Below are 26,192 nucleotides of genomic sequence, written 5' to 3'. Positions count from 1 at the left end.
ATACCCCTTAAATTATATCACAAAACGTGTATTTTAAACACCATCAGTTATGAAATTACCACAAATGGATTTCTACTAACAGAAATGTGTCAATAAGTAGGACATCAACAGCTGAGCTGCAGTGTGTGGAGGAAAGCTCAAGTTTCTACAGATGTCTCTGGTCTGATACACCAAACAAAGATAAGAGAACTTTTGTTGCTGATGCTAACCAACATATAATACAGCATTTTCCTTAGACCTGAGAAAAAGATTATGTACCCAAGTACTTGTCTATTTTTCTAAATATATCAGTTATTCTAGGAAAGAGAAATCATCACTCTCTAAAAAGCCTGCTTCTCTATAACAGAGAATGCCATCTAAAGAATGGCATTTACTGAAGAATGGCACAGTAATTACGCCAGTGTCAGCTAACAGTGGGTCAGATTCTTTCCTACAGCAACATCCACTGCTGTAGCCAGGCATCAACTAAAGCAGCTGGAACACACTCACCAGCTGGCTACAGCCACTGGTGTCTGCGGGCCAGCGGAGATCTGGCAAAATGCTGCTGCAACCGCTCTGATCACATTGTGAACTCCTCTTTCCATTCCTGACAATGTTACATAGCTTTAAGGTATAACTTCACTGTGTGCTTGCAAGATTATCAACAATCTGAAAGAGTAAAATTTTAAGTGTCACACTCTCACTTAAATGCTACCACAAAGTGCAAAAACAATGAACTTTATAGAACCATAATATATGCACAGAACATGCCAAGAAAGACCAAACAATTTCTGCAGATTCACTTTAAAGGCTTTCTTAAAACCAGCACAGTTCAACTGTGAGGAAATAGTGATTTAAGAACAAACTAAAAAGCTCAGCTATTTCAAAGATTATTACATAAAGCAGACTTATTGAAAGGCAGCATTTGAGCCAGTTGCTGATGTGGCAATTTTTATTTTAAACACCTGACTAGAATTTTACAATTTGAAAATAAGATCATTCAATTAAGACAAAGCAGTTAAAATACAAATCCTGTTTTGACAAAAATTGTGAATTGTTCCTGTTCCCTTATCTCATAAACACATCTTCCTCCACGTTTCAGAAATTCCTATTTTCTCAGTGTTGCTCGCTAGGCAATACTACATACAAAATCAAAAGTTATGAGAAGCTTATTTTTCTGAAAACTGGAACTGTTACTTCTCCAAAGCAAATATAACTGTATAACTTCAGCACAGCCAGTGTACTCTGCAGCACACAGAGCTAACAACAGACTCGCATCTAATGGGGAGCAATCACCTGGATGCCCTTGCTTCAACTACCTAAGAGAAACACAAGGATTTTGCAGATGCATTAGAAACCTTATAGCAGTTGTTCTTCTGTACTAAATACACACAAAACATAAGTACACAATCAGCATTTCCTGGCTAATTATAAAGATGGGCACAATTAGTGAAGAGACAATTAGTGGTTACCTGAAGACACTTGTCAGATACATACGGTCAAGGGAAGCAAAGAACATGAGGAGAGGGAAGATGGGATACATTACTGACAGGAAAATTGAAAATGTGGGCTTTCCTTTTCTAACTTTCTCTTGAAAAGCCTATACAGTATAAAGACTTCAACTATCCCGGATTTAGCTTGCTGCTAAGATATAATAAATCACTTTAACATACATTTTCTCCATGATGGTTTGCTCCTCTTGGAATCGCATTTCTCTGCTCAAACCCCGTGCCACCAGCTCACAGATCAATTACTTTTCTTTCTTACCTTCTCAAAAATATTGTGAAGAATGTGCATGATATTTATATCACCCTCTACCATAGATTCTCCCATCACAATTCATCAATGTTCTTGTTGACAAACTAGGGTATGCAGTCAGCTGCCTCAAGTTCTCTCAGCCTCTGAAGAAGCCTCTCCCTTGTTTCCAAAGGAAAAGCTCCATATCAGAGAAAGGAAGAACCATCAACCACTCATGTAGAAGACTGGACAAAAGCCTAATTGATCAGAGCTGCAACAGAAGTTGATCAGAAAGACTGCCTTGAACAGGCATTAAGAAGTCACTTTCAAATACACATTGTGCCCACAACTTTATTGTTGCTGGAGCAGTACCATACCAGTTCTCCACCCTCCTTTCTGCAAGTAATTCTCCTCCTCACTCCTTCAAAGAGGGCAGTCTCCCCATCCCAAATCTTCCACAGACAGTGGAACAGATTTATGAATATTAAAAAATAAACAGAATTATTTTGCAAGCTTTTTTATCCCTGTGGATGAGAACTGTCGGGATACAGGAGAACAGCCTGGATATATTAATTAAAGTTCTCAGAAATTAATGATCTATTTTGTGTACCTGCAACCACTTCACTTCTTGAGAAATTTTAAGCCTAGTTACTAGTAGCACCCTTTCAAGTTTTCCAAGATTTGGTCTGCAAAAGAATGACTGGTTTAAGCTGATAATGTTACAAATCAAGAACATGACCATAAGCAATTCACTACAGAAATAACTTAGTCAAGAACTATCCAAAAATTATAGCTGCTACACACTGTGCCCTGTTTAACTGCCAACAATCTCAGAAAAGAGTCACTTCTTAACACAATCAAATCATCCAGCAGGGCATTCAGCATTTACTAGTCCTAGCATTTCTTGTCCACATAAACCATAAAGATTGGAAAGGAGGAAGATTAGTGTCTGGAATTAATGTTCACAATTTTTTACCACATTTTTTTTTTTATTACTGTTAAGACTTGGAAGCCTTGTCTAACCAGAGATGTGAGAGCTGTCATTGCTGCATTATGGCACATAGTGTTCAGCAAGATATACCTCTGGTAAGGGTTACTCTCTCTGTTCTCTCTTACAGTTGGAGAAAAATATTTACATTTTCAAAACTGTTCCCATGCAGAAAGAGGAACAAATTTTGCACATAACGTCCTTGCTCTCCAGATTCTCACGGAAAACGTGTACAAAGGTTTCACAGGGAATGTAAGATGACAATTCTGCTTGAAACTAGCTCACAGAGACATTACAAGCTAGCAAAGACAAAAGAGGCAAATTGCAAAGCAACAATAAAGTATCTTTCATAACAACACAAATCAGATACACTACAGGAAATATTTTATGCCATTTGGTCCACTGACAGTTTCATTTGCTTATCAGTGTTACCAGAAATAAGCTGAATGAATGAGCTTCCAAAAAGGAAACAAAGAACTGCTTTACAAAAAGAGCAAAGAACAGAACACATTGATGGCATTTAAAAGGTCTCACTTCTGTTCTCACAAGGGGGAAATAAGTACACTTAGCTGTCTGTGACAGTCATTGTTACAAATTTCTATGAAAAACCTCATTAAACAAAATGCAGGTGACTGTTTGATACATCTGTAAGACACAGAAATAACTTTAGTGTGTAGTTAACAGTACACATTTTTTCCAGGTATCAGTGATATAGTTCCACATGAATGACCAGATTTCTCTCAGAAATACCAAAAAAGACTGTAGTTACAATGATAACAGGATTATCCTGAGCTACATTAGCATGACTGCAAAACTGATAAAAATCCCTTCTGCAGGGTTACTTTTAACAGACAACAGTAAGCAGCTACTTTAAAAACAAAATTGTTACTAATCTGGCTTGCTGCTTTCCCCAAAAGCAGTTGCACCAACACAAACAGTAGCCACTGTGGGTGGCAAAAGACTGCTTTAGCAGGCCTTGCCGATCAAAATACCTCAGGCTTAGGTTCCACAAATGCTCCAGTTGTAATAAGAGACTTAAAAGGAAAAAAAAAAAGTATCTCAATTTCTTCCACATGCAACTACCACCATCGGAAGTTAGTTCTGACCGACTGAACTTTTCAGTCATTTACCCTCTCTAATACAGTAGCTCCTACTGCTGTAACTATCCTTAGTTTTACTCCAGGCTGGTATGCTCTTCCTGCAAGCTTTTTGACTTCCTTCTGAACTGAACACAGAAAAATAGACAAAAAACTCTACACACTTGTACTGAGGCATCTGAATTTATGAAAGCAAATTTTTGAACTCTCAAGTAAATATTTAAAACTACAAATATTTTATACAATACAAATATCATATGTTAAATTAACTTTAAAATTTAAAAATTGGCCCTCCTCAAACCAGGATCACAGCACTGCTACATGAATTGCTCTGCACAAAATACAAATGGACAGCAGGGGGAAAGGTAATTTAACATGTGTTCAACATCATACTGTGCAATGACTCTTTTGGATCTGTGCTGGCCTGATAACACTATAACTGTATTTGTACAATACATTTAAGAGAATCATTTTGCTTCTTCTAAGTTGGATGAACTCAAAGAAAGCTGAAGTGGAAAAAAAAAAAAGAAACAGTATCTGTATCTGCACTCAGAAGCCACCTCAGATCCTCAACACTCACTGGTTTCAGATTTGCTGCCACAGGCATCAGGTCAGTGATCCCTCAATTTACAATTTCAGTAAATATGCAGTATGTTTTAACTTAAAGGAAATGCATACCCTAGCAAAGACTATACTTGCACAAAGAGTTAACATAGAACTAAATTCAAAAAAGGAATTTTGTCTTCTGTTCACCTCACATTTGACCTTTTTTTAGTTTTAAAAAAAAAATCTAGAGTAATCAGTCAAAACGCATTTACATTTGTAGCGACAAGTTTACCAAAGTAAAAGAAAATTTGCCAAAAATGTGTCAGGTCATCTTTCCACAGACTGACCTAAAAAAAACTTCAAGTAACTTGTGGTATTAACAAGCAGCAACCACAATTAATAAATAATACCAGTTCGCTTAGTCCTACTGGCTCTAGAAAAGCCTGAGGAAGTTCAAGAGTGACTAACCATTTTACATGCCTTCTAATGCACTTCATCTTCCCACATTTTGCTTGTAAACATCAAGGAGAACTATTTACTGTTTTCTTCTATCTGCTGGCTTGCATAATCATCTACACAACTGTGGACATGTTCATGATGGCATTTGAATATCAGTTTCCCTTCAAACAGCTGAATTCTCTCCATGATGTCACACTAAAATCTTATTGACTTTAAGCAGATTTTAAATTAAGAATTTAAGTACCTTCCTGAATTGAAGCCTGAAAAATTTCTGCAATGCAAGCTTCATAAGAACAAGAAAAGTTTTGCAGTTTACAAAAAAAAATAATTTTAATGTGACATTTTTAATCTAAATTTTGATAAAGTATCCAAAATGTTTGTTTCATTGAGATTCTCATCCAAGCCACAACTTTAGATTAGAAAGAACATTATACTGTCCTCAAACCACTACTGACTGTTTCTTTAGATTTTGCAACGGCTTTTCCAACAATTATTAGTGCCAAGCTCCAGCTGAAGTCTATTTCTCTCCAGACTAAGCTTTGGTAAATTTTTCAGATCCTGAGGCTTTTTTTTTTTTTTCTGTATAAGTAAGCTTTAAGTGAAACCAAAGTACAATAGTATAATTAAGCTGGCATGATAAGCTCATGTTTGCAGAGGGACAGAATGCTGATATAAGACAGTCTCACTAGAAGGCTTCATCTGCTGTCTTGCGCAAAGACCCAACAGCAAGATTAAATGGAAAGGTGTTATTTACTACTCACTCACAAGTTAAGGGAAATTAATTGAAATATCAGTTTGCTTCTCTAGAAACATCCTTAAAGCATTTCATTTGCAAAAAGGACCTCTACTGATGCTCTACTCCCATGCTTGTTGTCTGACCATATAGTAAAAATTCAGTACAGTTTGTAAGAGCAAAAAGAGAACTCAATGTTACAGAATAAATCTTACCACCTGAAAAAAAATTCCCATTCACTGGAAGTTTTCGATATATTAGTCAGAGGAGATAATCTGAACAAAAATACACCAGTAATTTCAAGAGCATGATGTTAATGTATATGGGTATTTTAAAAAGTAACAAAGACTAATTACAGTTTTGGACTGTCCTAAATTTACCTAACAACAACAAAGCACCCAGAAATACAACCACTCAAACAACAGAATCTATACTTTTACATTAGGTAATTTTTGAAGTTTTACTAGTTTTCTACCCAATTCAAGAGCATACACACCCATATTTATTTTAATACAGAAAAACCAACATAGGAGCAGAGCCATGGCCTGGCAGTCAATACAAGACAAGCTAAAAAAGGAACAAGCAACCTTGCAGTCAAAGATTAAGTGAAGTACTTCTGCATAAAACAGTATTTCTTTCCTACACATTAACCGTTGTTTTTCCTGAATTCTGATTTATCATAGCTTTTTATAGTATTACGTAACTACAGCATTTCTCAAGACCTGAGCAAAAGTTTTAGTTGCTTGTTCTGTGTCAGAAATCCACACAACATTACACTGATACCCAAGGCTTATTATTAATTCCTTTTCCAGACAGGTAGCTATGCTTATGCAAAAGTAGTAACTTTCCAAAATTGAATCAGATAGCTCCTGTTCCAGGACCCTCCTCTTCTGGCAACTGAAGCTTCTCATCGCCTCCTCACCATTTCCAATCTTGCATTTATTTCTGATCAGCATAGGTTTACTTATTTTTACGTAAATATTACTTTTCATGTTAAAAAGAATTTTCTTTGTACTTGGAAGCCTGAAAGGAACAGTCGTGTGTGATACATAGTAGATGACTAAAACACAAAATTTCTAATGATGCTGCCTCAATTATAAGGGAACGATGACTTGCTCTTCCAAAAGTAAGAGATTTTCCAACAACTGCACAGTGGTTATATGACAGAGCTGTGCAAACAGGCAGGAAGTCAAAGAGAAAAGTATTAAACTCTGAATTGCCATCTTGTTCATTTGCCTAATACAATAAAACAACCTGAGTCAAAATAAAGTACAAAAACACCAGACAGTTTTCTAACAGCAACATATATGCCAAATAAGCACAGTACTGCCAACTCTATAAATGAAGGCCCTGACAAGGAGCCAGATGGAGCTAGTGGAATACCTCCTTACAGCTTGGCATCACGGCATTTTATGTTCCACACGCAAATGACAAGGAAAGCATAATACTGTGTATTTTGTGTATTTTGTCTGGCTAGATGAATGTTTTCTTTCGATTCTTCAGTCCATCTAACTTCCCCTACGAAGAAATAAGTAGATGCAAAGAACTGATACACTCAAATTCATGGCTCAAAAACATTAGCGTATTTTCTTTCATTATACAATCATTCACTTCCATAATGTAATTAGCTTAAGATTTTTTTGTCTTTTAGAGACATAAGGCATTACCACTGCTCAGTAACACAATTGTCTCTGTAGGAATATATGCTGTTAACACGGCCAAATTCCAACTAGAGAGATTATGCTCTGGTTTCAAAGGCCACCTAGTGTCAAGGAGAAACTTTCCACTTCCTACCTAGACTAATAGAATGCAGCTAAAGATTTTAACGAAGGAAACAAAAAAAAAAAATTCCATCAAATATTTCTTCGTATTATGCAAATATAAAACTATAATTTACTGTCTTCAGAAAGCTATCCAACAGTGTTGTAAGCATTGTTAGATTTGTGCAAGTCATCAGTTTACTAAATATTCAGTGGTCAAACAAATGTTAAGGATAAACAAAAAAAACCTAGTCACACTGCAGAAGACAAATGTAGGTTCCTGAATTTAAGAAATATTTACAAATATCCCTCCTAAGAACTCAATCTAAGATTTGAACTTTGAATTTATGTTTGAAGTACTGTACACAATGTCGCAACGAACAGTGCCACAGCCAAACACCACAGCTGTAGCAATACTGCTGGGACTGAGAAATACTCAAAGCTCGCACTTCACTGACTGCAGTGTTAGGCAGCTGATAAGATTATTCCTACATGGTTTGCTCTAGTATTTAGGAAATTGTTTGGATTGGACATGCATTAGGGTTGAAGAGCTGTGATAAAAATATCCTATATAAATGTCCTATCATTCTCAATACGGCCAATTTACTTCTTCTGAAATCTGCCCTGTAAATCTTTATCTTATCCGGAAGCAAAGCCACAGTACTTGATGTGGCCCTAAAATACTATTGCCAAGACATGACAGTGATCTTACTGCAGACAAACACTGTCAGTCAGTAAGTAGAACCTAACTCAGACACACTTAACAATGATTACAAAATGTGAATACTGAAGAAATGTTAGCCTGTACACATTCTTGGCCTATCTGGACAAGAAGTTTCCTCTAAGTTTTTTGTATTTAAAAACGAAAATAAGAAGTATTTTTCATGTTGTACAGCTCATCTCACAGAAGATTACTTTTACTGCCTTTTCAGCAATTGGCTGAGTAGTTACAGAAGCTACAGAAGTATCAATACCTTCATTATAGACCCTTCTGATGTTTTTCAAAGAAATCTTAAATTCAGTTCTTGCTCACAAGTGATGTAGTGTGAAAAAATAATGAAATACATTGATTTATTTAGATCAGTGGAGAGAATAAACGGAAAACATAGCAAAAATGTTGCCATTATTTCTCCCTTTTGTTTCCTTATAATTCAAAAGGAAAAAAAATTAAAGAGCTTATAGCTTCAATATAGGAAATATTCTTTATTATTTCCTTAAAACCTAGACAAAAATAGATAGCATCAAAAAAAACCCCAGCTGATCTACTATTTCCTTTTTTAATCTTAATTCATGCAGATCGAGTTCTATAGTTCTCAAACTACTGAACTTACAGACTTCAAAAAAACACCTTCCAAATGGTTAAGCTTATAGAGAAATCTCATAAAGTCTGAAGATAAATAACTGAAATACCAATTTTTTTAAGCTATTTACAATTATTTCATATAAATTAACTTTTGGAGGATATTATTTATAAACTACAGATTGCAAGTACACAAAATTAATGCTATTTATAAGGAGGGTTTTTTTCTTCTCTCATTTTGTATCTCCTGCTGTTTAATTTTTCAGCTGTGGCAGTACAAAGGTATAAAGTATTTATTTCAATAAGCATGCCACAAAATTACATCTATTTTTAAAAATAGTCTTAAAACTCACAAAAATGCAGTTAAAATACTTACAAATAAACATATGTCCACTCTACTGAGAAATCAAATCAAGACTAAGAAATTAAAATCCTAATGCTACCATAGAGAAATCAGCTGAAATATTGTAATGTAACATACATAAGTATTCTGACTTTAAGAAAGTAAACACTACCTGTGTATAACAGTGATCCAAGGTACACATTTATTATGAATTACTAGGAAGCATAACAGAGCGAGATACACAACAAATAATCCACATCTGCATAACTAACATACATACATCTATGTATTTTTCCCCTTGTTCTTCATACTGGCATCTGACATTTTTTTTCAACAAATACATGCTTTTTAACAACATACCTGGATCCTGACTTAAGATGAGTCTCACTATTTATACAAACTCTAGTAACACTGTAACTGGTATTTTAACACAAATGACCTGCTTTTTGTATCAAGGCTACAAGCTCCTGAATAGCATGCAGAGTAACTCCCTAAGTTTTCAATTTTAACATGTGTGCACAATTAACTTAAGCAGTCTAAGATAGGTTACACAGACAACAGAATATTATGCTTCATTATGGTGACTTTTGCCATGGAATTTAAATAGAAGTGTAATGAGTGTGACATTTCACATTCAAATTACAAAGCAAGAGGACAGTACTGTAATAATCTGTAACAACTTCCACTACAGTTTGGGGAAGCCCTATAATCTAATACCCATCTCAACCACAAGAGGGTTTTTTTCAACCTCTTGATTTCCAAACCTCAAAGTTTCCTACAAGTACTATCAATTTCTCCATAGTTAATTTTAGCTCACTGACAGCTTATTTATCATACTTACCTCATTTTTGCACAACTTTTCAATGTAACAGACAAACTGGATAAAGTTCATTAACAAAGTTTTATTTCACAACAGAACCAGGCGTTTAATAATTCTTGTGAAAGCTCAACAAACCTTTACTTGTTCAGCAATATCCTTGAACTGACCGTGGTCAGCAAGAAATGAACAGAATACTGCAGTAGTAGTGATATCACTAGAAACTAGGATATAATTCCTGACAGAGATCCCTTTTATACAGACAAGGATGATTCTAGTCTTCAATTTTTGTTTCACAATAGAAACTCCTGCTTTAGTGAGAATTCAGTGAAAGTCCATACTCCTTTTAGGAGCCGTCATCTCCTACCTGCATGATCTACATACTTTTTGTTCTAGGTGTGTAATTTTACAGGTTACATTATTCAAACGAGCACAACCTTAGTGGGGAGGATTTTAAAAAAAAAGTTTACTTCTCTCCTACCTTCAAAAGCTGCTTGCCAATTGTTGGACTCATTTTTTCATCCACCATAAGAATTACTATTCCTCTGTCATCCATACCTCGGCGTCCTGCACGACCTGACATTTGAATGTATTCACCAGAGGATATCTAGGATAAAATAAGACAAATAAAAAAAATTAACAAACATCACAAGAACAGCAGGAATACATACAGTGGTATTTACAGTTATACAGTAAACGACCACAATGTTTAAAAATCAGCAAAGTTGAGTTATCTAAGAGAGGAACTTTTAACAGATTGAACTCATCACTCATAATTAATTGATCACTAAGCTACTAAGATTTAAATTCATGACTACAAATAATGTACGTTGGCAGCGTCAATTAACTAACACTCTCATAGCTACAGTGATTTCCATAACACAGTGCATCATTTTAATAAGCACAAAACCATTTCTACTAATGTCTTACGCAATGGAAGGTTGCTGGGCATGATGGACACTCAAAATACATCACATCTTCAACATACTGATAATGCACCTTCACAATCTTCAAATAATGTATCTTTTAATTCAACTGCTAGCATTAAAATACTCATGCCGAGCAAGAGCAGTATTTCTACGCCTACTATGTGAAATTTAAGAATTTATAAAGAACTGGGACATGGACAAGAGCCAGCTACAAGGGGTTGCCCATGTTTCAGTAAGTTATAAAACAACTTTTTTTTTGCCATCTGTGGAACCTGCATTCCCAACAACTTCCTAAGTTTCATTTTAAGTCAGATCTCAAAAACTACTTAAGGAAACTGTGCTAAGTAATTTTAAAAGCAGGAGTTCCACATACCTGATACCTCAAAGCCAGCTAATTTTTGCATATGTCTTAGGGACATGGAATCAGACTGAATGAATTGTGAAACTGAACAGCCCAAACTAAGACTGAAGAGATGTCTACTTTGTAATGCACATGCCAAGTCACTTGTTCATTTACTACAGTTTCCCATCTATGAAAGATGCACTATGACACTTATTTATAAAGCTCTGCTGTGATTATTTGTACACCCTTACTATTATTTACATCTAAATCACCTACCTGGTTTTAATGTTTAAAAATTTTAAATTATTTGTTTTCCAGCTCTTGAAGAACGTCTCTCCCTCCACACATTTCTGTCTTTCTGTGGGCTACTCAAAACACTCAACACTGTCCTGAAGTAAACAATCTCTTTTCTTTGGTCTGTCTAAATCTAAATTTAGTGATCATTATGATATGATACTGAGCCTACTTGTTCTTCACATTTCTCTGACACAGAAGAAAATACTTGTGGAAGTTGTGCAGAACTCTTAGTCTAATCCAATGTCCACTGCTAACCTGTGCCTGATGCCCTTTTGCTGTATGTATGAAAAGAAATAATCTCATGCATAATCTGAAGAATCTGGTCTTCTGGCATTTTTACACTAATTATAAACAGATCAGTGAACAAAAAAAAGATTTCTGAAAGAACTAAATACTTTCTAGTACACTGAAGTGGATATGCCAAGAGTAAATTTAATCCTAATAATGCAATTCAGTCCTTCTACAGAACCTGTTTTTCACTTACCCATCGGAAATCCTTTCCATCAAATTTGCTTGCACTTGTAAATAGCACAGTCCTGGCTGGCATATTAATTCCCATAGCAAAAGTCTCTGTTGCAAATAAGGCCTAAATAAACAGACTAAAGTTAAGCAAGTAAAAATAAAGGCTCTTAAGCAAATGTGCAAATAGTCAGAGATTGCTACACAAAACGTCTCCAGATTTTACTACTATGTAGAGTCAGTACAGGAACACTGGCACATTCAATATTTAAAAACTGGACCAAAACATTCTTCTATGCTTCCTCCCTTCCCTTATTTCCTCTGGGAAAATATGAAAACTAGTTAGATGTGACCATATGAAAGATTCTAAAAGAAAATACAATGGGGCGCAAATTTTATTAATTAAAAATAATAGTTAATTTCCACTTTCGAAGTTTACCAGAAGAAAATAACAATTAGCTACCCCCAAAAAACCCCCACATCTTTCATCTAAAGTTAAATTTTTCTGAATGTATGTCCCTTAGGGCAACCAACAAACAGCTTGGAAAACAACTACAGTCATTTATGGGAGCAAAATATATCATAAAACAGTCATAGAAAACGTTCAAGTATTTCAGAATAAAATCTGGAACCCTTGAAACTGGAGCTGTAATTGTGCACTAACATAAGACATCTAAGGTAAAGTACTGAAGACCACAAACTCTTCCTTATAGAGAGATTAAAAAACCTAATAGCTTCAAGAATTGTTTTTTTTTTTTCAGATAAAGATGGAGGCATTTATGCAAATATTTGCATTTCTCAAGGGAAGGGAGCTGCAACCAATTAACTTGTGCCACTGGAACAGCTAGAGTTTTCCAGAGTGTGCATTTGTAGAACTCAGTACGTAGATCCACAGAACAAAGCCTTTTCCTTCATGTGCGTGTAACTCTTTTTAAAATTGTGTACTTACTGGTCTGCATAACGTTCAAAAAAAGTTTTTGGTAAGTACTAAGCCTTATGCTTCCTGCATAGAAGCACACTTAAAACAAAAAGCATTTTGTAGTTTAGCATATGCAGTGAGTCTTTCACCTTTTTCAATCAAGTAGCAGAACTCCACTGTAATACTAGCATACATTCTGAGCTAAAAAATATTTCTTGGTTTTTCAGGACTATCGACTGTGTATTCACAACAGAGAAAATCCTAAATATGGACATGAAATAGATACCTTTATTAGGCCCTCAGAGAAAAGAATTTCTATGGTTTCTTTTAAGATAGGAAGGAGACCGCCATGATGGATACCAATTCCTCGCTTCAGAAGAGGAAGTACATGCTCAACCTGAGAAGAAACATAAAGATCAGTAAACAAATTTTAATATTCACTACTAAAAAATAAAACCTGTACAGAAAACCTCAACACTGCCCTTTGTTTTCATGTAATTCACTATTTCCTGATTTTAAATACAATAAATACCCCTTCAATACTATTTTCCAGTTACAACTAGGAATGATATGAAGGGTAAAGCCGGGGCCAATCCTTTCAGCAGCAGAATAGTCTTCAATTGGGTTAGGCCAACCGTGAAGCTATGCCCTAATTTACACATGCAGTTAGTATTTAAACTTGTCTCTATTAAAAAAAATTGCCTTTTTTAAAATCATTTTTTTAAAGAGTAAACATACATGAGATATTTTGTTTTCATTTTAGTTGCAGTAATTTCACTTACTGTTACATCCTGTAAAACAGTGAAGTCACCACCTATGAGAGCCATACAAGGAAATTCAGCCTGTAAATGACTGAATTCATCTCAAACTAAAAAAAACCAAACCATTACACTTCAAACAAATACCTACATAAACTTAGCTTTGTCTCTGTTTTTTCTTTTGAAAACAAAGATTCTCATCAGATTTAGATTAGATATTAGGAAAAAATTTTTTACAATGAGGGTGGTGGAACACTGGAACAGGTTGCCCAGAGAGGTGGTGGATGCCCCATTCTGGAAACATTCAAGGCCAGGTTGGACAAGGCTCTGAGCAATCTGATGTAGTTGAAGATGTCCCTGCTCCTTGCAGGGGGGTTGGACTAGATGACCTTTGAAGGTCCCTTCCAACCCTAACCATTCTATGATTCTATGACTAACAATCTATTAAAACCTGGTTACCACCCCAAGCCTAACTCTGAGAATATGCTTTTGAGACATCATTGTCCACAGACCAAAACAGATTACCTGGATATAATGCCATTGTTATAAGTTTACAAAAAAAAGTACATAGAACCTTATATGCTGGATTCCTATTTTCCGTTTTTCTCCAGCTCACAAATAAAACAGGTATGTTGAATCTGAAGCAAGTAGGCGTGGCCAAAAACTAAATGCTTTTTTTCCTTCCAAGGAGAAATTGCCATGCTCTCAATAAAGATCACTACATCAAGAAATTATTTACACAAATAGTTAAAGAGGGGGGCAGAAAGGAGTTATAGTTTTAGTATTTGTTACAAAAGTACTGACTCCTGCAATATTCTGTACATTTAGAGGCTTGTATTTTTCCACTGTAAAGACAGTTGCTATGCTTAGTCATTAAACAGTAAATTAGAATGCAGGCGTATCAACTGAACTTTTGAAAGGCCCAGCAGTCAATATCTGACAAAGTGCATACTGCATTCTAATTTGAAACATTTCCAGACAGTTTTAATCCACATGTATCACTTTATAAACCCTTACGTTTACTTTAAAACATACTTAGGAAAAAAAAAACAAACCACACAAGGCAGGAACTCCATGGTTAAATTTGGCATATTTCATTTGCTGAACTCACAATTGGAAGAAATCCTAATCACTGAGTCCTATTTCACAATGTCAAGGAGCAATGTAAGAGATAAGAGATGAAGACGAATATCCAGTTTATGATTTCTGTATCTAGTACAAAAGACGCACAGTCTCAAAAGTTACAGAAAAAAGGAGGGCAGCAGCTACCCCTATTCAATCTCCACTCACCTGGGGAAGCTTTTTGTCTTCATCTGAGAGACAATCAATTGCATTATTGAACACTTCTTCAACCATCTTTTTTTCTTCATCTAAGAAGGCAATTTGCAACTTATTACAAAATCTAGAAGGCTAATACTGTATGTAAACAAAGCACTACCACACTGTAATATTTACAAAAGTTTACAGTAAAAATAGCATGGAAGACTGGAGTCTACACAAAACCACCCACACGAGTCAGATGATCAAGACTCAATGTGAGCCTGAAGGAGCCTAACAGTAACCTGAAGTAGATACTCAAGGAAAAGGAAAATAGAACAAACCCAGCAGAATAATCCAAACTTCAGCTATTTCCAAGCTTGAGATTCCTCAGTTTTATGTACTTTCTGTCTATTTCATAAACCTCCTCCATTTCTCTTCTACCAAATAGTCTACCAACTGTCTGCACGGACATGGATTCTCTCTTCCTCTTCCCTGTTAATTCTCAAAGTAGTTAAGTAGTACAAATACCAAGCATATATATTCAAAGGTATGGCTGAAGAAAACATACTAAAATGTATCTCTGCACTTGTGCATATTTTCTGACATTTCTGACATTTTTTTTTTTACAGAAATGGCTGCATTATTTTGCAACACTGAACCAGGACGTGCAAAGATTGGAGCAAGTAAGCAAGCAATAACTCTGAGCAGTTCAAAAACATGAAATGATATGCTGATTTACAACAAATTCCTTATTTTTGTTAGAACTTTTAACATTTACAAGAAGTGATGAACTTATTTTCCAAGCTTGGTCTTAATCCAAAATAAAAAAATCTTCTTTGTTTACCTTTTTGGTTTTTGTTTGTTGAGAAGGAGGAGGAAGGAAAGAAAGAAAACTGTATTAAATAGTTGAGAAAGAACAGTCTAGTGGTTTGTTACACAGCTGTTTCAACTTTGAAAGAATACTCATTTTTCTAATGGACATAACATAAAAATCTTGGGAAATATAGTTGTTATGATTAGTCTTCGCCCATTACAGATAGAATTTTCTATGAACTCTTGTGCTATTATTACAGTGAACAGGATTTTGGCCAAAGAAATAAACTTTAAACAGAGGAACAAGTCAACATTGTGATGACCAAGTACTCTCTGTGCATTAACAGTTTCCTACTGAAAACAGCCTGATGTGCTGGCACAGTAAATGAAAAAGCAGTAGGTATTTTTCATTTCTTTTTACACAAAAAGTCCCAAATGAAATAGAAATATCTAACCACAATAACATTTCACATCAAACTAAAATTCTATATAAAACGATATTTTATTTATCTGTACCTGTATTGAAATCTAACTTTGTCATCTGAAGTGCATAGGCTTCACAGTCTTTCTTACTGAAGCTGAAAATAATCACAGGTTGGAAATTCCTCTCCATGATCATCTTCACAATCTTAAAAACATTTGAAGGACCTGCAAAGAGATTACATTAATTCACATATAATTTTAGCAAAAAAGTATCTTAAGGAATAATTGAGACACAAGAACAATTTGCATAAAACTTTGTTATATTATACAAAAAGGTCCTTTAGAAGCAGATTCAAACTCACCTTTTGTTCCTCCTTTCCTGCCCTTCTGGTCCCCTTTTGCTAAGTCTCCTGCATCTCTAAGCACCTGCATTGCTGTATTAAAATTATCTTCTCTGAAATCTCCCTAGATATGAAACACAACCTTTGTAAGCAATTACTTCTTACATAGCCTACTTAAAAATACTTAGAGCTCTGCATAGCCAGTACCATTACCCAATATCTACAGACAGAAGGACAAAAACAATGCATAAGCTAGCAAGCGAGTTTACTAGATCAGTAGCACAGCTCAGAATTACGCTGCTGTCTCTGAAGTTATTGCTCATCGCGCCATCAACCACACTACACCTGCTGAATGACACACCACCAAAACTGACTTTTAGGAGCGTCTACATGAAACCAAGCTGCCCAATGAAGACCTAGCTTCAAGTGCAGTGCTACTCTTTATGGCATTAGCTGCTGCTGTGCAAGCCAATGATGAATTTTAAACAAGTTGTTACTCCAAAATCACCTACGAAGACAAAAATATTTTGACCCCTCACCTGAAGTAAAATTTAACTGCTACTACATATTATTTTAATGAGTAAGAAACAGAACTAGAAACATCAGCTGCCGTGCACATTTACAGAAAGCAGCATGCACTTTAGAAAACAAAGCAAGGATGAAGGCACTTAAGACATCTCATCAAAGTATTACTCAGCTGACTACATGACATTAGATAACAAAACCAACCTCTTCTGTAAGACTCCAAAAATCTAACAGCAATTCAGAGATCACTGATAACCATTTGTGCTTCATTTTAACACAAACATCCTTTGTATAAGCAATCCAAAGTTTGCAAGAGATCAAGCTCATGACTAATAGGCAAGAAAAAAGATCTTTCAAACAAACTGAATATTCCTTACATTTTCATCAACAACCAGATGGAGTCCATCTCCTCCTGCTGGGAATATATAATGCTGGAGTGGAGTGGGTCGATAGTCTGTGTAAATCACATGGCAAGGCTATAAAGAAAGAACAGCACACACATAAATATTTAATGTTTCTAATTGCATTTTAAAAACATTTGCCTGATGGAAAATCCAATACATTGCTATTAAAATCCATCTTTCTAAAAGCTAGAAAGAAAGCTCACAGAAACAAAGATAATAAATTTTCTTTCCTGAATACAGACCTTGTACTTATTATTTTGTTTAAGAAAATGAGAGTTTGCAAATCCCTTAGAAAAACAAAAATTCTTTCTCATGAACACAGAAAGTAAGGACAGGCAGTATTTCCTTCTGTATTACTACACAGATTCAAAATCCTAACAACTTTTAAAACCAAAGCAAAAACTGTTAATTTCTATTTTCTAAAAAAGACTCCAGTATTTCTTCCACCACCTAAAAAGGCACATAGTAGAATTTTAAAAACATTTAAGGTTTTCACGCATGAAGAAGGCATGTTTAGAAAAAAATAAACAAAACACTTCCTTTAAAACATTAAATATTATGTAAATGTTTTAAAAAACAACCACAGTTCTGCAAAACAAAGTCAAGGGTTTGTGCCAAGCTTAAATAGACATCTCTTATATTACATTCCTTTCATCACAAACAACGTAAGAATCAATCTTTGAAGTATTTTTAAAATCAGACCAACCTCTTGTAAGTATTAGCTTCCCTAATTCTAATTCCCACATTCTTTGCTGCAAAAGTATCTCTCAAAACAAACAGAATAAAATAAACCCAATAGTTACAGGACAGGAGAGATTTCTTACATTCCTCTTTTCTCACTTTGTTTGCATGCCTATATAGTATTTCCTATGGATTTATGATTTACTTCTGATTTCCACATGGCCTTTTTACAGAGCTCTTCAAAAAAATTCTCCAAATAACCTGTTGTCTATCAGCTCTCTGAAAATCATACTATGTTCATCATGTTTTGTAACTCAGAATGTTTGTTGAAATCAAGCTGGTGTTCAAGTAAGTGTGGAAAACAAAGAAACAGCTTTAATGTTGCTATGTAGAACCAACAGCCAGTATAGATGCAAAAGCTAGAAGTACAACCAGAGAAGCCAGAAGTGATCTATACCATCGTTTATAAACAACAAGAACACAACTAAAAAAGATGCCCAAAGGTTCAGTTCTCATCAACCAAAGAGACGCCATTACGCTACAAGACAACAAGGATGGAGGTATAGCACATCAGAAACACTACCTGTTTGTGAAGATGGCAGATCCATTCAGCAAACTGACGGGCATTTGGAATAGTTGCAGAAAGGAACACATAATGAACATTGTCAGGGAGCAAGATGATTGTCTCTTCCCAAACAACACCACGTTCTGAAAATGGAAAAGTCACATGGGAAATTTATGTGATTAATGCCTGTTTTTCAGCTCTGAAGCCAAAATCCACCATGCTTAAAGACAAAAGAAAACAAAAACTGAAAAAAAAAGCCTCCCTACACAAATGAGATCTATCAAATGTCCTCAAAGTGGCTTTTGCCTTAGCAAAGAAAATGTAGATTGCCACACACAATAACTATCTTATATACATTCAGTAGAAAACAAATTCTGAATTATTTATGCACAAAGATGACTGATTTTAAGAGAGAATAAATATTTCATTATTAAAAAAAAATAATTGTTCCTAGGAAAAAAAATATTTATTGAAAACAAAAATTGTATATATAGGGCACCTGAATCTCTCATGTAGTGGATTTCATCAAAAATAACCCATGCGACTTCTCGCATAACCTCAGAACCTCTGTAGAGCATACTTCTCAAAATCTGAAAAAAAGAAAAAAAAAATTGAGATCCATCACATGAAATAACAGTCACAGATACATTCACAGTTACAGAGATGTCAGTAAGAAACTGCTAGAATTTTTGGTTCACATTTATACGGCAATATGAAATCTTATTTTGCACAACACTTAAAAACATTTAAAGACTGGCTGTGAGATGCTTCCCAAGTTTATTCCTATTTAACAAATCTCATTATAGAAGATGAACTGGTTTCCCTGCAAGAACAGTGAAGGAACATGAAAGAAAAAACATTATTTTTCTCTCAGCCTCTATGCGGTAGTATATTTATTATAGGTCTGCACATCTACTTCTGCCAAGCCTTCGTCTTTCCTCATCCTAATAGATAACTTCTCCATGATTAAGAGGAAATCTTTTGTCAGAAATCAAGTAATTCTGTCTCTCCACCCCTATCTTTCCTACCAGAGTTTTTCTGTAAGACTCTACTCCTTTGAGGTAAAGACAGAAAAAGGAAAATTCCAACTCATGTGTGGACAGATTTCTACAACAGAAATATGACAAAACTTTGCCAAAAGTACTTTGTTCCCAAAGGTGAAAAGCTGTATATTCCTGGAGTACTAGCATCTAGTGTGAACCAATCCACTGTCACTCAATGATTTTCATCTCCCCATTTTTTTTTTCCCTAGAACAAAATATTGACCCTACAGCATCAGTAAACTCAGTACTTCACATCTATCCAAAGAAAACTCAGTGTCTTGAGCATTCAGGAAATTAAGTTCTGCTTATCTCCATGTGAGAAAGAAAGTTCCTGACTGATAGTCCTAAAGCATGAATTTACAGAGATTTACCTAATTTTTCCAATAACCAAAAGTTAAAACATGAGAGGGAGGCATAAGGAACTTTATAACATTTTCTACCCTAATTGAGCTTACAATCAGAACTTCCATTTTTTAGTATCAGACCTTCTCAGTTAAAAAAGGGTAGAAGAAAACACAGACAGATCAAAAATTAACATCTGATCTTACCTCAGTTGTCATTACTAGACAAGAAGCTGTAGGATTAATGGTGACATCCCCAGTCATCAAACCTACGTCCTGAAATTCTTCATACATCTCACGGTACTTCTGATTACTCAAAGCTTTAATTGGACTTGTAAATATCACACGCTGTTTCTCCCTCAAAGCCAGGGCAATTGCGTACCTGTATTCGCACATTGTAAATATTAAAGTTGTCAGGAAAACATTCAGAGCATATTACTTTCCTCTAATATTCTTCCTCAAAAAATAAAATAAAATATGCACTTCAGAACACCAGTAGAATGATATGAAGCATTTAATATCTAGATTACTAAATTCAATGCAATCTTAAGTCAATTATGTATGCCTCTTTGGAGAGCAACAACTCATTGACAACAAGTCAACTGATTTTTATGGGCATCAGAGCACATCTAGTTTAATCTAAAAATCCAGCTGTCTCTATCTCATGACAAACTCCTATTAATTGAATCCATGCTCTAATATATCTACATGTACATCTCACTTCTCACCTCAGGACAGCAAAACTACTCCACTGTCAGATCAAACCCTGACAAAAAACCTACACTATCTTTTAAACTTTTTTTTGCCTGATAAACACCAAGTTGCAAATTAAATCAAACCAGTGCTTCTGAGAAACCAAATACACAAGAAACTCCTCATTTGTCATAGCAACGGCTAGAAAACAAAGGTATTTTTTTCTAAATTCATGACAACCTGTATTGCAGAAACTCTCCTTTCAAGCTACATAACATCTCAACAAAATCAGACTGTTCAAAAATAAAAGGTAAGCGTAAACACAAGCCTTTCACTACCCACTAAACAAGATTATAGAATTTTTACATTCAAGAGTAGTCAACTCTGTTGTAATACTGACAGTCCAAACTTTGTATCAAGAAACTGAGACCCAACAGCTACTGATAGCTCAACAAAATGACACAACAAACATCACATCATTCTTTTATGAGAACCTGTCTGAAAATTACTTACTCTGCACAAACAGTTTTACCAGCTGACGTATGAGCTGACACTAACACAGACTGGTTATTATCTACACAAAGAATAGCTTCTCTCTGAAAGGCATCAAGAATAAACGGATATTCCTAAAAAGAAAGAAAGCAGAAACATTAAGTATTTTTAACACAGACTGTTACTTGCATCTAATGAATTCTGTGACTGATCTAGTGTACAAATTACAAGAAGAAATTAAATCCTGTAGATACGTAAAACTTCAACTGATCTTAACCCAGTATTTTGCAATGACTTTGTATTTAATTATTTAATACCATACCTAAGGTATTGTTTATGTCTTGTTGACACACCAAACGAAAGTCTTGCCCTAGTGACTGAATTTTCTCTAATTTACTAATTTAGGAAGAGAAATTACAGTGTATAATTGAAGCCACAGCCTGATGTTCTAAAACAGAATTGAAATCACAACAGCCTATCCACCTCATTCAAATACACCACTTTACTCTACCAAATTTATAATACAGGAACACCAATCTTACAACAGGCCATCCTTTCAAGATACTCTTTTCCAATCCTTTCTGACAGAGAACATAATTTTTCCCTCTACACTCATCTGCTATCTAAAACATATGCAAAAAGAAAAATAAATGTAATTCATCACGTACTTTTGCAGCTTTTCCAGTTCTTGGCTTCAGACCTGTGAAGTCTTCATCTGCTGGAAGTGCAACCTATAAAATACATTTTGAATAAAAACACCTGCACAATTCTTGGTGTCCACTCCAGTGATATAGCAAGCTATGAACAGCTGGGGCAGGAGATGTAAAGTGAATTAAAACTAATTTGAATTTCTATTATCCTGTTACTATAAGCCCATGTGTCAAGGCTTCCTTCCTTCCTCCCAAAGTTTTTCAACCAGTATTTCTACCCTCCTGCCCCAACAATGCTCTTTCTCTCACTTCTCTGATACTCCTTGCTGTCTTGGTGAAATATTTCTGCTTCGCCTACCTTGGAACATTTGGCTTTTCAGGCCAAGACAGAGTCATGGCTTCTGGCTAATGGACATTAGAAGCAGTTACTCAGCTCACACTCATAACACTCTCTTTCCAAGGACAATGTACTTACACAGCTAGAGTTCCTGTTCCTGGCCAATATCTAACATTCATTCATACTAAATATGTAAGCTCTCTTCAGCTACTGAGTTACAAAACTCTACCAGATATCTCAAGACAACGACTGTACAGATGCATTGGCTTTAAAATCCATATCATCAATTGTACACACAATTCCTTTATTACAAAGGTCTAACCATACAGCAACCTTGAAAGTGACTGTAATTAACTTAAGGTAGTTCTGGAAGACAGCACAGAAAAGAAAACAAACATAAAAGAACAAGGAAGTTAAAATTTACATATTTAATTCTCATAGAAACTGTTACAATCATCTTTGGATGAAGGATTATTTTTAAAAAATACCAGCATTAATACTTCTGATTTTTCATATTTTAAATTGTAATTACGGCTATTAAGACAATTTGAAAATTAGTATTTTCATTATTTTGCCTTTACATAAAAAAAAACTTTTTTCCCTTTTTACCAAAATGCAGTCTTCAACAGTAATCAGCCTTACAAGAACGTCTTTCGTTCTTGAATCAGAACAGCAAATATTTCAACACACTGCTGCACACTTAGATTGCATTATGAATACAGATCTGTTTTAACAACCAGTAGGTTTTTCCCCTCAGTAACAGTACTCAGAATGTGCTTGGTACCTTTCAGATACAGAAACCTACGAACATTATCATTGAGTCTTTCACAGTGACTCATTTTATTGCACGTATCATTCAAACTCCTTCTAGTAAGGTATCTTGTTAGTTTTTCAAGTGCATTTTGTGCATGCTCAGTGCCAGATACAGACCTCAAATTCTTCACAAGTCTGTTCTACCTTAAATATAATATGAAATAATATATATGCCTGAGCGTAAAAATATTCTGCAGAGGGATCTGGAAAGGCTGGATCAATGGACCAAGGCCAACTGTATGAGACTCAGCAAGGCCAAGTGCCGGGTCCTGCCCTTGGGTCAGAACAACCCCACACAACGCTACAGGCTTGGGGAAGAGTGACTGGAAAGCTGCCTGGTGGAAAAGAACCTGGGGGCGTTGGTTGACAGCAGGCTGAATATGAGTCAGCAGTGTGCCCAGGTGGCCAGGAAGGCCAATGGCATCCTGGCTTGTATGAGAAACAGTGTGGCCAGCAGGAGTAGGGGAGTGATTGTGCCCCTGTACTCGGCACTGGTGAGGTTGCATCTCTAATACTGTGTGCAGTTTTGTGCCCCTCACTACAAGAAAGACATTGAGGTGCTGCAGTGTGTCCAAAGAAGAGCAATGAAGCTGGTGAACGGCCTGAAGCACAAGTCTTTGCGGGGTAGATTTAGATTGGAAATTAGAAAAAAAATTTTTACGATGTGAGTTATAGAACACTGGAACAGGTTGCCCAGAGAGGTGGTGGATGCCCCCTCCCTGGAAACGTTCAAGGCCAGGCTGGATGAGGCTCTGAGCAACCTGATCGAGTTGGGGAGGGGTTTGGACTAGATGACCTTTGAAGGTCCCTTCCAACCCTAACCATTCTATCATTCTATGATTCTATGATAAGAGTGGCTGAGAGAACTGGGGTTGTTTAGTCTGGAGAGGAGGTTAACGGGAGACCTTATCTCTCTCTACAACTACCTGAAAGGAGGTTGTAGTGATGTGTCTCTTCTCCCAAATACAAGTGATAGGATGAACGCAAATGGCCTCAAGTTCCGCGAGGGGAGGTTGAGATTGGATATTAGGAAAAATGTCTTCAGCAAAAGGGCTGTCAAGCATTGGAACAGGCTGCCCAGGGAGGTGGCCGAGTTACCACCCCCGGAGGTATTTAAAAGACATGTAGATGTGGCACTTAGGGACATGGTTTAGTGGCGGACTTGGCAGTGTTAGGTGTATGATTGGACTCAATGATCTTAAAGGTCTTTTCCAACCTAAATTATTCTATGATGTAAGTACAAACCATTAAAAATATTACTATACTAGCAGTTATACACATAATTCTATAAATAAGTCTATACTTTTCATCTTCATTTTCACTGCACTCACCTCATGTGTACAACCTTCAACAGTTTCCACAGCTTGCACCTTTACTTGAGGCATCAGGTCTGACAGACTAAAAACATATAAGTTAGGATTGCCAAAAAAGGTATCTAAAAATCGTATTTTCTTTATAAATGCAAAAATGTTGAATTTCACCTCTACTTTAACTGCAACATTAAAAAAAAAAAGGACAGACAAATTGAAAACAGACAGTTGGCAGAGACTACTACCAGGACTAAGAATATCTGTAAGTGTCAAAATTTTGCTACTATATAAATCTACTTTAGCTACTACTTTGGGATTTTTAACACCTTAAAAACTTGCATCACAAAACAGCACTTGGATCACATTTGTCCACATGAAGTTGTCAGATTAAATGGGGACTTTTTTCAGTATACAACAAAGCAAAATTCAAGACCTGTATTCCTGCCACCAGTCACAACACTGAATAACTGCAGCCTGAAGCATCCCAAGCAGCTGCCTGAACACAAGACACATCTTTTCTCTATCAGTCCCTTCCCTCATGGCCACAGGAAGGGGCTAGTGTCTCACGGCATAAAACAGTGTTTTTTCCTGACCGTTTTAATATACTTAGTAAGCTACTGTGAGCAAGTATTCGTTGGTCTACTGAGACCACTAACACAGAAACTGACTTAAAATGTTGACCCTGCTTCTGTTTTGCTTCTATACATGTACACCCACCTCTCCATGTCAAATACCTGCCATTTGTGCTCAAATTTAAAAGCTTTTCTGCACTTAAGATTACAAATATTTGCTGCAGTTGTAATCTTACATGTCTCAAAAGCCTTGTTTCTGTCTCCTTGATCAAATTTTTCTTCCTGTATCCCAAGCCAATTATGTCTTTCAGTGGCGTGGTACACAGCAAGTCTGCCTCCTCCCACGTGCCTCACTGCTTATCTCTTGCTATATGCCCGAAACCAACATGATGGCTTTGACCAAGAACCATCAAACCATATCCAGTAACCAGAAATACATGAACATTTCATGCTGCAGTTGCTTATCTGTCTGCAATATTATTTTAAATGTACCCAGTCCTCACCACTGATGAAGCTCTACTACCAGTACATCCTCCCTTATACAGACAAGGGAGAAACAACTTCATATGCAAATTCATCTTTATATTAAAACACTACAAAGCTACTTACATTGACTATTCACAACCAGCCTATAGCTAACCAGCATGTCTTAAAAAGATTTCCTTATACCCTAGGCTAGGCACTTACTTAGTATCTTCTGATGCATCTTCCAATTTTGGCTTCTTTCCCAAAACGGCATCTTCAGTACTATTGACCTCAGCTTCCCTTTTGGGTTTCCCTGTGGCAGCTACTGAAGATTTTTCGTCTGATCGTTTTCTGCAACATAAATAGGAAAAAAAAAATAAAGTTTGCCGATTGTATGTATTTTCAGAAAATAAATCAGGTGTCCCACCAGCAACAGTTACCATGTTGCATTCAGGCCACTACCCCCGAAAACTGCCATGGGATTTCAAACTACTTCCCGGTCCCTGCACTCCCCAATCGCCCACTACGCCCGGGCTGGCTACAGCTTTGGGGCCAGTGATCCCAGGAAAGCACGTCCATTTACGCTCCGCGGTCCCGAAGAGTTTCAGTAGCTCGAATAAGCTGGCAGACGCCGGGCCCAGCAGTGCAGCCCGAGCCTCAGCCGCCAGAGCACCCCCAGCCCTCTACCGCGCCCTCACCCCGGTCTCCTGGCGCCCTCGGCGGCGCCCACTTTGCCCTTCTTGGCACCGGAGGCGGCGGCAGCGGAGTCCTCCTCGAACACGCTGAAGAGCTCGTCCCCGAACGCGTCCGCCATCTTCCCCGCCGGTCCCACAATGCCTCGCGCGGGACAGCCCTCCCGGATCCTTTCTGCCTCTACCCTGGGGCTGGCCCCCGAGGAGAAACAGCGCCCCTCACCGCCCCCGGGCACCCGGAGCCCCGCGCACGGCCGGATCCCGATCCCGATCCCGACCCCCTTCTGCCAGGACTGGGGCACCGTAGG

At 36.5% G+C, this 26,192-nt stretch overlaps 1 protein-coding gene across 1 annotated transcript in view; it reads right to left on the bottom strand.

The window, feature by feature from the left end:
- The window catches only part of MTREX (Mtr4 exosome RNA helicase), a 46,079-nt gene extending 20,007 nt beyond the window's left edge, over positions 1–26,072 (bottom strand). Inside the window, exons 1-15 of the mRNA XM_086769808.1 lie at positions 25,891–26,072; positions 25,415–25,543; positions 24,177–24,243; positions 21,714–21,776; positions 21,067–21,179; positions 20,068–20,242; positions 18,976–19,066; positions 18,495–18,619; positions 17,204–17,302; positions 16,323–16,425; positions 16,054–16,185; positions 14,755–14,834; positions 12,993–13,103; positions 11,813–11,914; positions 10,241–10,366 (exon numbers count right to left, since the gene is read on the bottom strand). Of these exons, the coding sequence (XP_086625934.1) occupies positions 10,241–10,366; positions 11,813–11,914; positions 12,993–13,103; positions 14,755–14,834; positions 16,054–16,185; positions 16,323–16,425; positions 17,204–17,302; positions 18,495–18,619; positions 18,976–19,066; positions 20,068–20,242; positions 21,067–21,179; positions 21,714–21,776; positions 24,177–24,243; positions 25,415–25,543; positions 25,891–26,006 (1,632 nt within the window). The 5' untranslated portion in view covers positions 26,007–26,072. The remainder of the gene's footprint in view (positions 1–10,240; positions 10,367–11,812; positions 11,915–12,992; positions 13,104–14,754; positions 14,835–16,053; positions 16,186–16,322; positions 16,426–17,203; positions 17,303–18,494; positions 18,620–18,975; positions 19,067–20,067; positions 20,243–21,066; positions 21,180–21,713; positions 21,777–24,176; positions 24,244–25,414; positions 25,544–25,890) is intronic.
- Between the last annotated feature and the right edge of the window lie 120 nt (positions 26,073–26,192).

The sequence above is a fragment of the Chlamydotis macqueenii genome, chromosome Z (assembly GCF_036417535.1).
Source record: "Chlamydotis macqueenii isolate bChlMac1 chromosome Z, bChlMac1.mat, whole genome shotgun sequence".
Taxonomy (NCBI): domain Eukaryota; kingdom Metazoa; phylum Chordata; class Aves; order Otidiformes; family Otididae; genus Chlamydotis; species Chlamydotis macqueenii.
Note: the sequence above shows the minus strand (reverse complement) of the source record. Positions and strands in the feature narration are given on the sequence as shown.